Source organism: Schistosoma haematobium, chromosome 3, assembly GCF_000699445.3.
Source record: "Schistosoma haematobium chromosome 3, whole genome shotgun sequence".
Lineage (NCBI taxonomy): Eukaryota > Metazoa > Platyhelminthes > Trematoda > Strigeidida > Schistosomatidae > Schistosoma > Schistosoma haematobium.
This window is the reverse complement of record NC_067198.1, coordinates 42,708,359-42,727,816: the sequence shown is the minus strand read 5'-3', so window position 1 is coordinate 42,727,816 and position 19,458 is coordinate 42,708,359. Positions and strand designations below refer to the sequence as shown.

General features: G+C 36.5%; 1 protein-coding gene across 1 annotated transcript in view; it reads left to right on the top strand.

Moving 5' to 3' along the window:
- Positions 1-5,457: 5,457 nt before the first annotated feature.
- MAGI2 (Membrane-associated guanylate kinase, WW and PDZ domain-containing protein 2) overlaps positions 5,458-19,458 on the top strand; it is a 42,325-nt gene continuing 28,324 nt past the window's right edge. The window contains exons 1-2 of the mRNA XM_051213919.1: positions 5,458-6,532; positions 11,689-12,371. Of these exons, the coding sequence (XP_051069938.1) occupies positions 6,466-6,532; positions 11,689-12,371 (750 nt within the window). The 5' untranslated portion in view covers positions 5,458-6,465. The remainder of the gene's footprint in view (positions 6,533-11,688; positions 12,372-19,458) is intronic.

Here is a 19,458-nt window from a genome sequence, read left to right as displayed (position 1 = left end):
CGCGGTCTACCGAGTCAAATGCTGCTTTTAAGTCAAGAAAGACCACCATTGTCGGACGCCGGTTAGTATACCTATGGTCTAGAACCTGACGAATGGTGGATATGTGGTCGATGAAGCCACGACCAGGTCTGAAGCCAGTTTGATTCTCTCGTGTTTCCAGTTCACGATTCTTAGTTAGGTGTCTGATAATTATTGAGACTAGTATTTTGGATTTTATGTTAGTCAAACTGATCCCTCTATGGTTTTCACAGGATGATTTTAACCCTCTCTTATATATTGGGACAATAAGTGATTGTGACCAGTCAGTCAGATGAGATTACATCCAACTCCCAGATCTTAGCTAAAATATTAGTCAACCTAATCGTTAAAATTGGACCACCATCCTTGAAGACCTCTGGAGCCAATCCATCTGGACCAGCTGCCCTTCCTCGTTTCAGATTAACTATAGTTTTTTAAACTTCAGATAGAGTCGGTGGGCCTACTTCAGTGTTTCATTCACACTGTCTGGGAATAGTGGATAGTTGTAGAGTAGCTGAATGCCAGCTGAACTGTTCTCTAAAATGTTCCGCCCATCGTTCTAAACGTCTGGACTGAGAGCAGATAAAGGTGTTGTCTTTTTCCGAAATAGTCTGACTTACACTTGACTTATTAATTCCAGTTTCCTTTATTAGTCTGTAGAGCTGTCTTGTGTTCTCTATAGCCGCTGCCTTTTCCATCTCTTTTGCTTTCGTTGCCCACCACTGCTCACGGTCACTCCTTAGACTTTTGATTAACCTAGATCTGATTTGTTTTCGCTCGTTATCGTGTTCGAAGACAGATGGGATGAGCTTACGAGAATCCATCAGTGCAATAGACCTAGAGGAAATCCTATGGTTCTTTGTAACCCTGTGGTTTAAATCACTGATAGATGTTACTGCTGTTTCCACAGCAGTTTGTATAGCTTTCCAAGCAACATTTGGGTCAACCTCGTTTTCAGAACTACCTAATTGTGACCTCAGTTGTTCCTGGAACCTACTTTTGGTTTTCTCGCTACTCAATTCAGTTCTAATGGGTCTTTTTACTGAGGCATTTTTGCGTCCAGTGAGGCGCAAGCAGATGCGTGCCCGTATTAGGACGTGGTCGGAGTCCAAGTAGGTACTCCAGAATGAGCGACAATCTTCTACCGACCCTCTCCAACGATGACTGATGGCAATATGGTCTATTTGAGTCCATCGTTGGTTTGGTGTAGGGGGTCGCCATGTTAGACGATGTCTCTCTCTATGCTTAAAATTTGTGCTTGCTAAAAATAAACGATTGTCTGAGCACAGTTGCAGCAGATGATCACCATTATCTGTTCGCTGAATCGGAATACTAAAATACCCACTTAAATGCCTTTCTGTTTGGTTTAAACTATCTATCTGGGCATTAAAGTCACCTGCTACAAGTACTATGTATGAACGTTTAGCTTTCTGAAGAAGTTCAGATAGCTTTCTGTAAAATTCATCTTTCACTTCATCTGAGCTGCAGTCGGTGAGAGCGTAGGCAGAAACGACAAAAAAGCAACGACGTGTGTCCCCATCCTTCCGAGTTCTTACGGAGCCGTTTAGCCGAACAGCACAAACGACTGTTAACGGGGATCCACTCTAACAGTGCTTGTTCCGCCCTCATGCTTAGTGCTATCCCTACTCCTGCCAGTCCACGAGAGCTGGCCGTCGGGTCACCAGATACACGGAGGGTGTATCTCGTTGGCTCTCCGTTTTGCCGAGGTGAGGTCAAGTGAATGACCACACTGGGATCCTGTATGTGTGTTTCGGAGACACAGCATACATCAATGGTACGAGGTTCTAGGGTTCTAGCCAAGAAAGCTTGTTGACCGATTTGACATAGGATGCGTACGTTGAAGGCTCTAATGTGTAGTTTGGAGCGAGGTTTCAGTAGACCTGGGACAGTGTTTTGAGCACTAGAATCGTTGGCTATGGTGACACTTGAGGGGGAAGCCGAAAAAAGAAGTTTAGAAGTGAAAGTCGATGTAGGAGGAATGATAGGAAGTGAAGACAGGTTGATCATGAATACAGTGGTCTTGAGTGTTGTTAGAGGTATGAGAGATGGTTTTCACTTCCCGGTTGCCCACACCGTGGAAGGGTTCTTCTGGAGGTACATGAAAAGGAAATTGGATTAGAGGTGGTCTTAGTGACCTGGAAGCGTGACCGCAGTGCCCAAGGGACAACTGCTTGAGGTCGGTCACACACGACCTTTTTATGGGTAATTTTTGTGTTAGCTTACCGCCGGAGACGGATATCCGTGGGATAAGGCAAGGTGTGCAATTTTAGGGTCGACCTTTTCTAACCCCACCCCTCCTTGTGGGAAGGCAGCATCGCTGTCATGCTGGTTGTCTGAAAGAAACACCTTAATGCTGTCATACCTCTGTACAGTCAGCAGCACGACTTAGCCTTCGGACCTTGGGTTTGTTGCTTTTAGTCTTACCGCTCATCAACCGACCTGTCTGACATGGTAGGACCTTGAGGAACAGTTGTTCCAGCCAGTATAGCTCGGTTGCTTCATCACGATAGGTAAGCCCAACCACCACGTCAAGGTAGCAACAACGGTCGGGTTTACCGCAAGGAGGGGTGGAGTTAAAAAAGGTCGACCTTAAAAATGCACACCTTGCCTTATCCCACGGATATCCGTCTCCGGCGGTAAGGTCCCAACAAGTACTGAGCTAACACGAAAATCACTCACAAAAAGGTCGTGTGTAACCGACCTCAAGTAGTCGTTTCCTGAGCATTGCGGTCACGCTCTCAGGTCACGAAGAACATCTATAATCATACTTCCTTTTCAGGTACCTCCAGAAGAACCCTTCTACGGTGTGGGCAACTGGGAAGTGAGAACCACCCTCATACCTCTAACAGCACTCAAGATCACTACGTTCATAATCAAGTTCCCTCTTCAATCGCTATCGTTCTTCCCACCTCGACTTTTAACTCTGAACTTTCCTTGACTTCTTCTTCAGGTGTCACCATGGTCAACGATTCTAGTACACAAAACACTCCCATGTCTGCTGGAACCTTACCCCAAACTGCATATTGGAGCCTTCAACGTACGTCATTCACTCGACCCCACATAGCCAAAATGAGGAACCGACTAGATATACCCTCCATATATCTGGCGATCCAATGACTAGTTCTCGTGAACTGGCGGATGCAGGTATAACACTAAGTACGAGGGTAGAGCAAGCAATATTAGAATGGATCCCCGTTAACAGTTGCCTATGTGCTGTTCGGCTAAACGGCTCCGTAAGAACTCGGGAGGATAGGGACACATGTAGTTGCCTTTTCTTTTCTGCCTACGCTTCCACTGACTACAGCCCAGATGAAGTGAAAGATGAATTTTACTGGAAGCTTTCTGAACTTCTTCAAAAAGCTAAATACTTAGACAGTTTTTATTTATTTATTTATTTTAACACATAGATATTGGTACAAGGAGGCACCAAATACATATGCACCACACAATCCCATTTGATATGTGTGAGGGCTGTGATACTGCCCGTGTGCCCAAACCGAAGCAGGTGGTTTTCTTAGGGTGCCACACCCGGAGCCTTCGATCTGATGGTCTGATCCACAAGGCAGTGGAGCATCGTAAGGAGATGCAGTCTCATGGAAGCCGGTGACCAACGATTGGTTCATACGCCATTTGTTCCTTCAGGATACTGGAGCTCATGTGCACCATTGGTTTGTAATCAGGGTTTTCCGACTCCCCTAGGTGGACTCCATGTCCACCAACCCGGTTAAAGCGCCGGGAAGGCATTGAGTAGGACTTCCCTGGCAGAGGCTATATACGCGTAGGCATGTAAGAGCATTTCGATAAGGTGAGCGGGCCCTCCCTACTCTCGGCCGTACCAGGGTATTTGGGGGCACTCAGACGTAGTACTAGTTGCAGGTGACTTTAATGCTCAAGTAGGTAGCATAAACCACACAGAAAGACATTTAGGTAGGTTTGTTAGTATTCCGATTCAGCGAACAGATAATGGTGATCATCTGCTGCAACTGTACTCAGACAATTGTTTATTTCTAGCAAGCACTGATTTTAAGCATAAGGAGACATCGTCTAACATGGTGACCCCCTACACCAAACCAATGGTGGACTCAACTAGACCGTACTACCACTAGTCATCATTGAAAAAGGCTCAATAGAAGACTGTCGCTCCGATCATGCTCTAATACGGGCACACATTTGCTTGCTTCTCACTGGACGCAGAAAAGCCACATTAAGAAGATCCACTAGAATTGGATTGAGTGACGAGAAAACCGAAAGTAGATTCCAGGAACAACTGCGGTCACATTTAGGTAGCTCTGAAAACGAAGCTGACCCAGATTTTGCTTGGAAAGATATACAAACAGCTGTCTAAACAGCGAAATCTGCTAGTGATTTAAACCAAAGAGTCACGAAAAACCAGTGGATTTCTACTAAGGCTGTACCACTGATAGATTCTCGTAAATTCATCCCATCTGTCTTCGAACACGATAACGAGCGAAAACAAATCAGATCTAGGTTAATCAAAAGTCTAAGGAGTGACCGTGAGCAGTGGTGGGCAACGAAAGCAAAAGAGATGGAAAAGGCAGCGGCTATAGAGAACACAAGACAGCTCTACAGACTAATAAAGGAAACTGGAATTAATAAGTCAAGTGTAAGTCAGACTATTTCGGAAAAAGACAACACCTTTATCTGCTCTCAGTCCAGACGTTTAGAACGATGGGCGGAACATTTTAGAGAACAGTTCAGCTGGCATTCAGCTACTCTACAACTATCCACTATTCCCAGACAGTGTGAATGAAACACTGAAGTAGGCCCACCGACTCTATCTGAAGTTTAAAAAACTATAGTTAATCTGAAACGAGGAAGGGCAGCTGGTCCAGATGGATTGGCTCCAGAGGTCTTCAAGGATGGTGGTCCAATTTTAACGATTAGGTTGACTAATATTTTAGCTAAGATCTGGGAGTTGGATGTAATCTCATCTGACTGACTGGTCACAATCACTTATTGTCCCAATATATAAGAGAGGGTTAAAATCATCCTGTGAAAACCATAGAGGGATCAGTTTGACTAACATAAAATCCAAAATACTAGTCTCAATAATTATCAGACACCTAACTAAGAATCGTGAACTGGAAACATGAGAGAATCAAACTGGCTTCAGACCTGGTCGTGGCTTCATCGACCACATATCCACCATTCGTCAGGTTCTAGACCATAGGTATACTAACCGGCGTCCGACAATGGTGGTCTTTCTTGACTTAAAAGCAGCATTTGACTCGGTAGACCGCGAGGTTCTGTGGCAGTGTCTGTCATTGAAAGGCGTACCTCAGAAGTACATAAACCTTGTGAAGGCCCTTTCATCGTTCTTCTAAACGACATCATCAGCACAAACTTCAGGTAGAAGAACGATGAAAGCTCCACAACCAAACTGTCCAACTCAGAGAACAAAACTCCACCAAAATCACCCACGTGAGCTACAAATCTTCTCCACAATATTCTACTTACATATATTGACTGATTGTTTGGTTATTTTGTGAAGTTTTCCATTCATTTAAAGCTCTTCTCATTTTTTGCTTTTGTTTAAAGGAAATGAAAGAAATGAAAAGTGGATTAACAAAACATTATGGTGCGAATTTCGTCTCGTCTCTTCAAAAAGCCAATTCTGAACAAAATTCAAAACAATATCGATGGTTAGAACAATGCTATGAAATAGTTATATCTGCGAAAATCGATAATAATAATAATAATAATAGTGGTGATATACCAGTTATTCCAATCGATGGAGGTTCAGATGCTGGTATGTTTTGTGTAGTCGGCGCTCAATTCGATCCATCTCGTATTATTTATCATCGCTCTACTACCATTTCTAATAATAATGATAATACTAATATCAATAATTCGAAATCAATGGAACCGGGTGATATAATCTTAGCTGTTGATGGTTATGAACTCTCAGGTTATACGAAACGTGATGCTATTACATTATGTAATGCTTGTCTACAATCTCATTCACATGTTCGATTGCATCTTAGTCCACCTCATGCATTAGTCACAAGTAGTACAATGTTGTCAAGCTTTTTGGCCATTTCATTTGCAATGGACTCATCAGAGTATGCCCTTCAAGAAAAAATTCGAGAGAATGTTTACCAACGTGTAGTACCTTGTAAGTAAACATTAAAAAAAACTTTTTGATAGTGGGAAATTTTTTATCCTATCACTCCTGTTTTTTTTATACTATCGTACACATTTCGTTTATTTTGGATTCCAGTTCTGAAAATTGCTGCAACCTAAACCGCTTCCTCAATTCACCTTCAAAGTTCTTTGTTCTTTTATACGGTTGGTGATTGACAGTTAATTATGAATCTTATTTAAATATTTTCGTATATTCTCTTATTATTAGGTACAACTAGATTACCCAGAGCAGAAGAAGTAGATGGAGTTCATTATCGTTTTATGAATGTACCTCAATTTCTTGCACTTGAACGTAGTGGACAATTATTAGAAAGTGGAATGTATAAAGGTATTATACTCTCACTGTTTTCATCCGTATTTTATTCGGTAGTTTTCTAATTTTGTGTATTGTGTTTGTTTATAATATTATGCTAAGATATAATTATGGACATTGTATTTTCGTACATAATGGTTTATCGCAAGATATGTTTCTCATTGGATGTATGTCAGATTTCAGCGTAATATTGTCTGCTTCATTTTAAGCGTAAAGTGAATAGAGTATTTACTACATTTAGAAAGCTAGACTGATCAGTTTGAGCTGTCCAGTGACATTGCCAGCTTCCACTTATAAAAAGTTTGGTTCAGGGTCTATTATATAAACATGTTTATGCATATATAAACATGTACTTGGCAAACAGATTATTATTATTATTATTATTATTATTATTATTATTATTATTACTATTGAATAATGGGATATGTGCAAAGTTGGCAACATAATCTTCCTGTTACCCCAACAAAAATGTTGCTCATGAACTACACCAAATAGGAATTCGATAGTCACAATATTTAGCATTTTCACTAAACACAAAACATTTATAACTAATAATATAATTGATAAGTTATGATAGGGGATGAACAACTATATTACACGACGAAAAAACTGAGAGGGAAATATAGCAAACCCGAGAGACCGGTCAAGGACAAAAAAGAAGAGCTAATCACTGAAATTCAAGGATAGAGGGGCGGATGGAACACTTCGAGGAACTCTTAAATAGACCGGTACCATTGAATCCACCAGATATCGATGCAATACACATCTTCCTATATATGTCACTCTACCAACGACCGAAAAAATCAGAATGACCACCAGACAAATCAAGAGTGGGAAAGCAATAAGACCTCACAATATACCAGCTGAAGCACTACAGTCAGACATAGAAGTAACTGTAGACATGCTCAACATTCTATTCGGGAAGATTTGGGAGGAAAAACAAGTGCCGACGGACTGGAAAGAAGGATACCTCATGAAGATACCAAAGAAAGGAGATCTGAGCAAAAGTGAGGTATCACACTACTGTCAGTACCAGGAAAGGTTTTCAACAGAGTGTTGCTGAACCGGATGAAAGATTCAACAGACTCCCAACTTCTAGATCAACAGGCTGAATTCCGTAAGGATCTTTCGTGCACAGATCGAATCGCGACACTACGGATCATCGTTGAAAAATCAATTGAATGGAAGTCGTCACTATACATCAACTTCCTTGGTTATTAGAAAACATTTGACAGTATGGATAAGAGAACATTATGGAAATTTGTTCGACAGTATGGAGTACCTGAGAAAAGCGTCAACATCATCCGGAATTCATACTGTAGTGAACAGAACACGAGTGGAGGACAATCGGATGTATTTTAGCACAAAATTACAGAGAATCTCACTAAAATCTGAGAACCATATAGTAAATCGTTAATTTGCAAAATATCAATCCATTATATCAAACTCGACTGTTCCTGTTGCAAACATCAATCCATTGTCTCAGATTTCATGGTTCATGCATTTTCATACCAATTGCGTTCCGTTCCCGTTCTTTCCTCATCGACCTTCTACTGAGATACATTTTATGCCTGACCACGGTTATACACTCCTTGTGTGGATATAAGTAGTTCACACCACAATACGACCGACTACACTGTAAAGTAGTGCTCGGAGGACAGCTGACAGACTCATTCCAAGTGAGGACTGGAGTCAGACAAGGCTACCTACTTTCCCCTTTTCTCTTTCTTCTGGTGGTTGACTGGATTATGAAAACCTCGACATCTGAGGAGTAGCACTGAATGAAATGAAAAGGTTGGATGCGACTAGACGATTTGGACTTCTCATATGACATGGCCCTTCTATCCCATACACACCGACAAATGCAGGTCAAAACAAACAGTGTAGCAGCAGCCTCTACATCAGTAGGCCTCAACATACACAAGGGAAAAACCAAGATCCTCATATATAACACCAACCCAATCACACTTAATGGAGCATCATCGATGAACATGGAGGACCTGATGTAGATATTAAGTCACGGATTGGCAAAGCAAGGGCCACATTCTTACACTTAATAGTAATATATTCTGAAAATAATAATTACAGAATTCACACCAGTTGAAGGACATATGTAACTCAAAACAACTGTCAAACAATATCAAAGTCAGAATCTTCAATACGAAAGTCAAGATAGTTCGACTGTACGGAGATGAAATGTGGAGAACCACTACAACCATCATTAAAAAATTACAAGTACTTATAAACAGTTATCTACGCAAAATATTCAATGTCCTTTGGTCGCATAACATTAGCAACAGCCTACTACTGTGGAAGAGAACAAACCAGCTTCTAACTGAAGAGGAAATCAGAAAGAGGTGTTTGGAGTGGATAGGACACACATTGAGGAAATCATCAAACTGCATCACGGAGCAAGCGCTAACTTGGAATACTGAAGGGAAAATGGAAAGAGGAAGACCAATGAATACACTGAGTGAGGAATAGGAAGCAGACATCTAAAGAATGAATGACAACTGGAAACAAGTATAAAGGATTGTTCAGGACATAGTTGGATGGAGAATGTTGGTGGGTAGCCTATGCTCCTTCACGAGGAATAACAGGCGTAAGTAAGTATTGCAGGGGATAAGCATATAAAGTCTTCAATTTGCTCTAATGGTGTTATTTAAAATCACATTTTCTGTTAGTTCATCTTATTTTACATACTACATACATCCCCCAGTTTCATTCTTAAAAAAATCTCATGAATTGTTTTTTCAATTTTTTGTTCTATTTCAGTTTACTAGCTAAAAAAAGTCCTATCCATGTGTATATTGATAAGGGCAAGCATACTCTAAGCTGTCAATTAACTTATTGCTTCTTCCTATGATGAATGGCACCAGTGTTAATAGTAGTAACCTTTATGACTCATAATATCTTGTCGCATTTTTGTATTGTTTATTACGATAGTGTGGTTACTAACTCTGTTGTCTTTTGATGGTAGTAGCTTTTGCACAATAGTTTCTAGCTTCAGTAGGTTTTGTTTTACACAGATTAGTTAACTTTGACCTTGATTTGAATAAATTTCCATGATTTCTGATTGGTTGCAAGAGTGAATATGTAATGAGCTGATTCATACATGATTAAATTTATTTGCATAAAGATTTATTGACACATGTATTATACACATGCACAAGTATGCAATGAGTTGCTCACTTATTCAGCCAGTATCGTGATAGAAACAATATGGTGGGTGATGATTATTAGTAGCTTAGATATGTATGTCTATAATGATGACATATATGATAATGTACAAGACAATGATACTGTTTTTTTTATCTCTCTCAATAGTCCAATATGACCAGTTCTGAATAGTATCTATGTTGTGAAAGTCTCAAAAACCCCGTATTGTAGTTTGTTTGATAAAATATTTAGTCATACATATGTAATAAATTTAAACTCTTTAATTCATTGAAATCATAAACCGATCTAAGTTAGACAATCATTGAAAACCTAGTAACACTGAACTGCTGTTTCGTCCCAGTATGGGACTCAGCAATGCGCATCCACAACTCTGCATACGGGGATTAAACCCAGGAAATTTGGTTCTAACCTGTAAACCATTGAGCCGGCATCTAACTACAATCCATAACTTTTACTTTGTGCTTTTTACACTATAATTCTTTTCCATAGAATATACATAAATTCAGACTATAAGATGTAATCAGAAATCTCTGTAATCAAGTCCTGATTAATCGGCTTTTCCTTCAGTTAACTATAAAGTATGTATCTATGGTATACTGACGTTTTATCATTCGTTATTTGTAGTACCAATTTTATGATGAAGACGATACAATGTCTTTCTGATTTTGAACTATTTCTTAATTAAACTTTTGAACAAAAAAATACAGAAAATGAATGCTTGTTTGATTGAATACAAATAGTTACACATATAGGTTTTTTCCGTAATGTCAACCAATTCCATCCCTAAACATATTTATATTGTCTTGTATTCTATTTAAAATGTAAAAAAAATTAATGTAACCCTCGAACTAAAATCGTAATCGGTTTTGAGCAACACGTTTTACGATACTATCCAGGCACCACAGTCTAAAGTAGATGGGTAGGGATTCGAACCTGTGTTCAAATGGTTGAAAGCTCAGTATTTCGACCACTGTACTACCTCACTACACTTGTCTCTGTTATCCAGGAAAAAAAACATGAATTTGCACTTACTGGTTTTCAGTCAGTGATTGTATGTCAATAAAAGAGAGAGATAAGGATAATAGCAAATAACCCTGTGTATTAATATACATTACTGCACAACTATAAGGGATTACACCCGTAAACTAGGGACAGTAATATAAACAAATGGAAAACAAATAAATAAAAGAGATATTTTGAAGATTTACAGGGAAATAATTAGTAAATGTGTATGTATCTTTGCTACCCATTTCAAATTTATTACTGATTACGTGCGTATTACTATACAGAAAGTTATTACTGCTCCACTTGAATTAGGGTAACATTCGGTAACCTATTTTCTTGATTTCGTGACTTGACCTAATAATCGTTAATTTTTTGTTAAAATCAGTCCTACATCTATTATCATTCCTGCTCTTGGTTGGGCTATGTGTAACCTCTGTATTAGACACTTCAATCTAAATACTTTTGCAGTGTAATCGACTGATTCACCGTGTCAAAAACATCCCTAACTACATTAATGTTGATTCTGGTCAGACAGTTTTAACCGAATTAGGATCTGGAACAAATGTGTGTAGATCCTACTTGTTAGGTTTCGTATTAGTAAAACAAAAAGGCATTAAATAAATGAGACATTGAAATATTTTTGTTTTATCAACGGGATAAATTAGGATCCTAGGATCGAAATACCTACTGACAGTTAAACTTACATATTTATTCTCTAGGGAATAATATACTTTATAACTCATAGGTTAGTCTATGAAGTTCGGAAATTTCCGATCTGAAGGTCGTGTGTTATTAATCATTTTGGATGCTATATGCTAAAAGGTCACATTATATATGCACATACACATCTCGAAGGTTATTTATTCTTTTATATATAAGTTGTCTTTAAAATGTTTAGTTCCTCCTTTTTTTCGTTTTCCTAGGTAATCATTATGGTACACCTCGACCAGACCCTAATTCTACCGCTTTGGATCCTGTATTTTTAGAACAATTCCAATTATCCTCTACAGACATTTCACAAATCAGTGATGATGCATGTAGGATCCCACCGCCATTGGCACCACTAAGCTCATTTAATACATTTGCAATGCATGCTACCACTACTGCTTCGGGGACTAATGGCAGTAACATTACTACTACTAGTAGTAGTAGTAGCAGTAATAATAACTCTAGTATTGGTGTAAAATTAAATGATCCATTACAACAATTACCAACATGTTCTCCACCACCGCCTCCACCAATTCGCAATTCATCAATTACAAAAAATTCTAATATTGTCTGTAATACTAATAATATTAATATTAATCATGGTAAAGCATCGACTAATCTGTTAACTTTATGCACAACTGAAAATTATCTGACAAAAACAATCGATAACAACAATAACAATACACAGTTAAATGGATTAAATGAATTGAATGGTAAATTGTACCTACCACGTCCAAAATTTTCGAATGATGAAGCTAGTCTATGGTCACCCAGTGAAATACATCTAGTGGATGACCATAAAACAACCGCGTTGTCCACAGCATCAACAACAATGTCAGTTGCTGCCAGTACTATTACTATTACAACTACTACCAATACTAATACTACTAATATGAATACCACTACTATGTCTAACCATGTCAATACGTCGATGACCAATGGTTGTTCACTCATTGAAAGTGTAAGTATATATGTATTATGATGTGTAATTGTTTTTTAGTAGACATTATTTTGTAGTTTTTTTCTTTTCTGATAATTATTTCAATTTAATTCACCGTTAGTCATCAACACTAGTACTTCGATAGTTGAAGCACTGTTGTTTCAGTCTATAATTTGTAGACCCATTTATTTTGACCATTAAATCTCACACAAATAGTGTGTTGCTTATAACCGAGTATATATAGACCTGTACTTGGTAAATGAGTTATATAAATATTGTTTAGACCTGGTACATATTTATATCAGTCCGAGTTAGTGTATCTCCCATCATATCTACTAAAGAGGCAATTAACGCAAGATTGTTCTGTGTTTAGACCTAACCGTCTCTTGGCGTCCTGACAATCTATCTCACTAGATAGACAGTGTATATTAGCAGATAATCAGTCCTTTCTGGTTTTTCATGCCTCATAAAGATTTCATGTATCAATAACTTTCATTTTATAAGTTTTCTTAAATAGGAAAACTACTTATTATATTACTTCTGGTTACATAGTGGTTCTGTGTCTCATGTTATCTATGATTAAATGTTTATTTAAACAGTAAGCGTTTCCACCACATTGTAGTTGAAGTCTTACTTTAGCCTACAATATTAACAGGATTTTAGGGGACATGACTTATGCGGTGTACAGTATTTGTGTTGAAGGCCAAAATTGCCCATCCACAAAACATTAACAATCAATATCTCGGAGAGGTCCTGAAAAACAGGTAGCTCCAGTTAAGAAATATCTTTTTTAGGTTATATAGTTACTTTTTTCTCAATATTTCTGTGCATTATGTTTGTTACTTACAATGATATGTCACACAAGACGTGGTATCTTATTGTTGGTTAAAAAGTCATAAACGTACTTTACTTTATTGAAAATCAATCTAAGATTCTATGAAATGTGAATAAAGATTGACAGATTTAGATGTAAAGTTAAGTGATCAATGCTAAAGTACTTTCTTAACAGAAAGACGATCAAAAAAGTAGCTTAGAAGTCCATATCTAGTTGAAATAAGTAAAAGCTAAGAATGAATATGATTTGGGGAGGAGGCTGGAAGGATTTAGCAACCGGTTACTGCCCAAATGTAGACGAATAAATACCAAACTTGGTTTGTGTGTGTGTGTAAATGTTTGCTCATATGACAGCGAGTCAAGATTTCGCTATGATGATCACGTTTGGGAATCGTTTAAATTTGATGAATATAATGGTTTTTCTTTACTTAACACACATACTGGTACAGCTGGCCACCAAAAACTATCTTCCTTATGCAAAATAAAAAGATAACGTTGTAAAGAAACAAAAGGGGTTAAAGAAATAAGATTGGAGGTAAAACTGAACGTAAATAAGATGTAATGGGTGAAATAGTTCCTTTAGAAATACAACCAAGAAGTATTTCTCTCTGTTAACAGAGTTTCACTTTTATGACCAGTGTAAAAAGGCTACATCAGAATCGCCACTATTCTGTACCATCTACATAACCTCAACTAGAAAGTTTGAGTAGACAGACCAATAGATACCAGTCTTATGCTCCTCTTTCGTACCACAATTCCATGCCATAAACTGACCACCTCTTCACTTTTTATACACCGTCGCAGTGTCACCAACACTCAGTAGAGAAGTCACTGGGATGAAAGTAGCACAGTTGTTATATACATATGAAATACCCGACTAAAATTACGTTTAATGTGGATAATTTGTCAGTTAACAAATGAATGAATAATCAAAGGTTATACAATCAACAATGATTACACACTTTCGCTCGTTGTTACACTATCATGTACAGCTGTAGTTTGACTGCAACTAGTTACAGTGTTAAGAAATGACAAACTAATCTTTTGTCTTTAATTTGTTTCCCTTTACTTTGTTTTCGTTTTATTTTACTGTGAATATTGGAACATTTTATGCAATTAAAACTTACGTACATTTTTGAATATCTTTTCGATTGTTATCAACTTATTTGGCGCTCGCTCACATTGTAAATGTTAACTTTCAGCTTTCAACTCTTGCCTATTATCTACTTCAGTTTAAATAAAGGGTTGGCATTATTAACCGTTGCACAAAAAATATCGTTTAAAACCGAGTACATGTAGCTATATTTTGTTACTGTCGTTATATTTCAAACAAACAAAAATCAAAACCTTCAATTGTAACTAGTGTAAGTACACAACCCATCCCATATACTTCGGTTTGAATTTTAGGATAGTAATATTTAATTAATCTTTACCCAGATAGGTGTGGTCTAAAATCAAGCACACAAATTTATAGTTGGTCACTTAGCTACTGCAAATTGATAAAAAATCACAGACACACACACACACACACATCCAATAATCTCTCCACTCACTTGTACGAGAATTTTATACAAATCCTCTGATTAATAAATCATGACTTGTCTACTATTCACTTACATTTATTATGGTTCGATGGCGTGCAAGAATATATATATATCTTTCATATATTTTCACTCGTTATTCGTTTTACATAGCTACTACATCATCGGCTTAGTTGGCTTCTCTACTACTGTTTCATTTCTTGTCTTCATTTGGCTTCCTTCTTTTTTTATTTATCAATAGTTATGTTGTTTATAACTAACTAATTCTACACTTTAAAAGTTTAATTAATTACTACAATTTTCTATATCTTTCAGAGCCCTTATTTTTTTTCCTTTTTTTACTTCTGCTTTTTTCCCTTTCTCGCTTATGCAAATCGATTTGTCTGACATTTTTATCATCAGTATCGGTATCAGATTTTTTTTCCTTCTGTTTTTTTGTTGATTTAAGTGACTTCCTTGTCTAGATATTTACCATTTAACTATGTTAACATATTCGTACATATACACTATTATTATTATTATTATTATTATTATTATTATTATTATTATTATATGTTATTATCATTATTACAGTTTTTTCTTCTAACTAGACTGTATTACTTTCTCTGTGTCTGCTTATTTGTTTGTATCTGGGTATATGTACATATATATATATATATATACAGTCGGTGTACAATTACGAATACAAAAAGAACACAAACTTTAACAGTGATGTTGTCGAGTATAACTTGTGAGAAGACATTAGCATTAGTATTGTCTGTTAAGTTACAATTTGGGAAAAATGTAATGCCCTTAGATAGACTGTATTATGTGTTATAGATTTATGTCAATGATTGGAATGTTGTTAGTCGTAGGTCCTGGTACAAATGTGTATTGGTCCAATTTTTCATACTGTATCAACATAATGAGGTGAAGCACACCCTGACGACTTAATCAAGCTATATTGTCTCGAAGATTTAATATCTTTACGTCTTAACATCCCAATCAGGTCAGTTAGGGAACAGAAAGAATAAAAGCAGAAACTTGAAATCCGAGAGTGGAGTCGTGCTGCCAACTGTTCAGGAGCGTGATAACAGGAAAGTGTTTCCCTTAGATAGCCAGTATCTGCAGCCGTACTCTTTCCCATAACAGAAGGAGAGGGTTAGAAAAGATAGACCCTGAAAAAGTACTTTACCTTGTCTTACGGATTTCCGTCATTCACAGTGAGGCCTTCAAAGTACAAAGTCAGCACATCGAGATCTACTCTAGGAAAGTCTATGTGTATCCAAACTCATGTAGTTATTCCTTGAGTTCTGAGGTCGTCAAGTTTATTTCTCTCTCAGTTTCCTTTTCAGGCGCTCCAACAAGAAGCATCTTTTCACAGTTTAGGCAACCGGTAAGTGATAACGGTCTTTCATACCCCTTAACACATAATCAAACCCCATAAATTGACTGACTGTTATAATCTCTGATCCTTAACTTTATTCATATACATAATTATTCACCTTCCTGTTACATAACACGCATGTGCACATAAAACTTTCTTCTGTTACCGATCAAACTATCATAAATTACAACGTAGAAATGTTATGTTGGTAATTTTTTCGTCTGGCTAAGTGAAATTAATTTCAAGACCTGGAAAAGAAACAGTTAATTGTAATCTCTGTACATTTGTACGTATATATATATTCTTATTGGCGTTCAGTAATAAATTTTTGTGTAATTAACTTGGTATATGTTAACTGATGAATAAATAGACACAGATACAGAATCGTAAAATCTGTTTCATTTTCTAAATATTTTTTATTCTTTTACCTAGATGTAATATTTCTGACAATGAATTGATAAGGAATTATACTGTTAACATTATGTTAAATATTTTAATTGACTGCTGTTACTAGTATGTGTATAAAACGAAGGAGATAGTGTATAGCTTCAAAAAGAAGTTATCAAAATAATGTGACATTTCGATAATTGTCGATAAAGGCTTCCAGGTGCATTATGATACATAGTGAACTTCAACCACAAATAAATACACGATGAATAATGTTCTGAGTAGGTTAGAAATAAAATTTTGGATGCCCAAACCAAGACATGATATCAGTTTACAAAGTCATTAACTGCTGAATTGAGTCATATTGGTAAATTTAGACCAACTAGTTGGGGTCTATACAATCCATAGTTTAATATACATCACAATGGCTCAGATAAGCTTATTCTTTATCCTACCATAAACACTGAGCTTCTGTATCATCTCGTACTTTATATTCCTTGGATTCATCCCTTTTCTGATGTTTAATCTGTTTCACTTTCATTCATACTACTATTATTCTGTTTCAGTATTTATTGTGTAAATTTCCTCGTCCGTATTCATATAGTAAGGGCTCTTGAAACGATTCATATCCGTATCAGGCCTTACATTGATTATGACTGACTGACATTTTTGTCAACTCCTTACATTGTTTGTGACTTACTGGTTAATTTTGAAGAACTAGTCTAACCTTTAAACAGCATAATTAATTTTCAGGAACTGTTTGGTGGTTTTTAGTATTGGTTAATGGATTACTTATAAACTTCTATGTAAAATTAACAGTAGAGTTTACACGGTATTGTATAACAAATACTGTTTTTTTCTTCGATGAGCAGTTAACTATTTTAAATATCAATGGAAGAACAATAATAATCGCACACTTAAGACTATATGCAAATACTCATACTTTTCCGCACATTTCGTCTGCTTTAGACATTTAAACATAACAATAACGACAATATATGCAGAATACAATGAATTCATTTTATTTTGTTGTCTTCTCTTCAGCTACATACAAGCTAATAGGTTTAATTATTTTCAGTTATTAACGCAATTTGTATACATTTGTATGGATATACAACCCACTATATATACATCTGATTTTTCCTGACTCAGAGTAAGCCACTTCTTCAGAGAATAAATAACCAAGTCAAAGTTAATTAATTAGTATACTTGCCTCGTTCTTTTGTATTATTTAAACTTGGATTAATTTTGATTTGGTTATTTATTCTCTGACGAAGTGGCTTACACTAAGTCACGAAATGCTAAAAAATCTAATTTTTCTACTCATCGGGATATTACAAATATATTATTTTATTCATAAAGTGAATACTTCATTTGCAAAATGTCAATCAATCCTCTCAGACTTCATTGTTCTCTTGATTCCACTCCAATCATTCGTTGTTCTCGTTCTCTTTTCTTCGATCTTCTTAACCTTCTGCCTTCAGGCATTTCACTCTCGATTGATGATACATACTGCTTATATTTATCGACATCAGTAGCACACACCACAACCTAACTACATTGGCTGTTCCCTGAGGTTCTACTATCTCACTCAAGTCGGTTGACTAATAGTGAAACTAAAAACATCGAATTTAATGTACGAGTGCAGATGCGTATGGCCAACAATACTACAGCAAGATGTTTCTCATAAATAACTGGAGTCTCTAGCGATATTGTATGTATGCACCGATAGTATTGTATAAACAATTTTCAATTATAATTCGACTTCTTACATCTTTTTCTTGTGAGGTGATTTTAAATCAATATTTCATACTTTGTACATCGTATTTTGTGCATATGCTTTTTCATCATATGGATCTTTGTTTAAATGAAGTCTATTTTCCTCTTCTAGTCAACTTCACTTTCAGATTGTTTTTTCCTTGGTCCTCATTATTCCCTGTACTGGTTTCTTTCTTTTTAAACATTTTGCCATCCCCTCTACATTCATATAGACTTAATAAGAGAGATACAAGTTATAAAAGAATTAGAGGAAGGACGATAGGTATTTGCGTTAAGTAGCTGAAATATTGATTAATTTTAAGTTTACATATTTTATAGAAAAATCCATTGGGTGGAGATAGTAAGTAGTAATGAGTTTATCATTGTTATTAGGCAGACAGATTAAACCTCTAAATTGAAGCTATCATCATACATTGTCTATTTTAATTTGACCTGTTTAACATGTCGATAAAACACACATTTGTTTATACAAAGAGAGAGCAATGCCAACAAAAATGTTTTAACTAAGCCATTTAAAAGAAAGAGTTGAGTAGACTGTAAGCTAATGTATTCATAGGTCAATAAAGTGTTAAATATATCCCAATGAATCATTGTTCGAAATCTTAAAAAATCAACAATTGAATTCGAAATTTGAGTTAACAGTAGTTTCTGTGATGTTGACAAAGACCAAATAGAAGACATGATTGGAAATGAAAGAGTGTATTCATGAAGTAAATAGTATTTGATAATCAATGAAACTGAAAATCTTGCGTAAAATTCAGAGTGAATACATGTGTTTCTGCAATCGATTCTGACCCAAATCACCCAGCATTTAACCATTGATCATTATTATCGTAGGAACCTTAACCAGGTAGTCTACACCCACTAATACAGATCAGGCCAGTAGCTAATGCCTTCATGGACTAGTAACACTTTGTATGGCTGCTTTGTAGCTTTCTTTCAATATACTTCAATGCTAGCCAAGATTGCTCATTGAGGTAAGCGTTAGTTAGATTTAAGTAACACATGTACCACCATCCATTTAAGTTAGGAGTATACACTTACTCATCGGTGCACAACATAACCGTGTGAGTATCATACATTTTTATGTAAAGTACGGTAAGTAGATTTTGATTCTGTGACCTACTACTTTAATCATTAAATCACCACTACTCCACCTTCACATAAGTACAATATATCAAAACAGTGCATTAACCCCGAC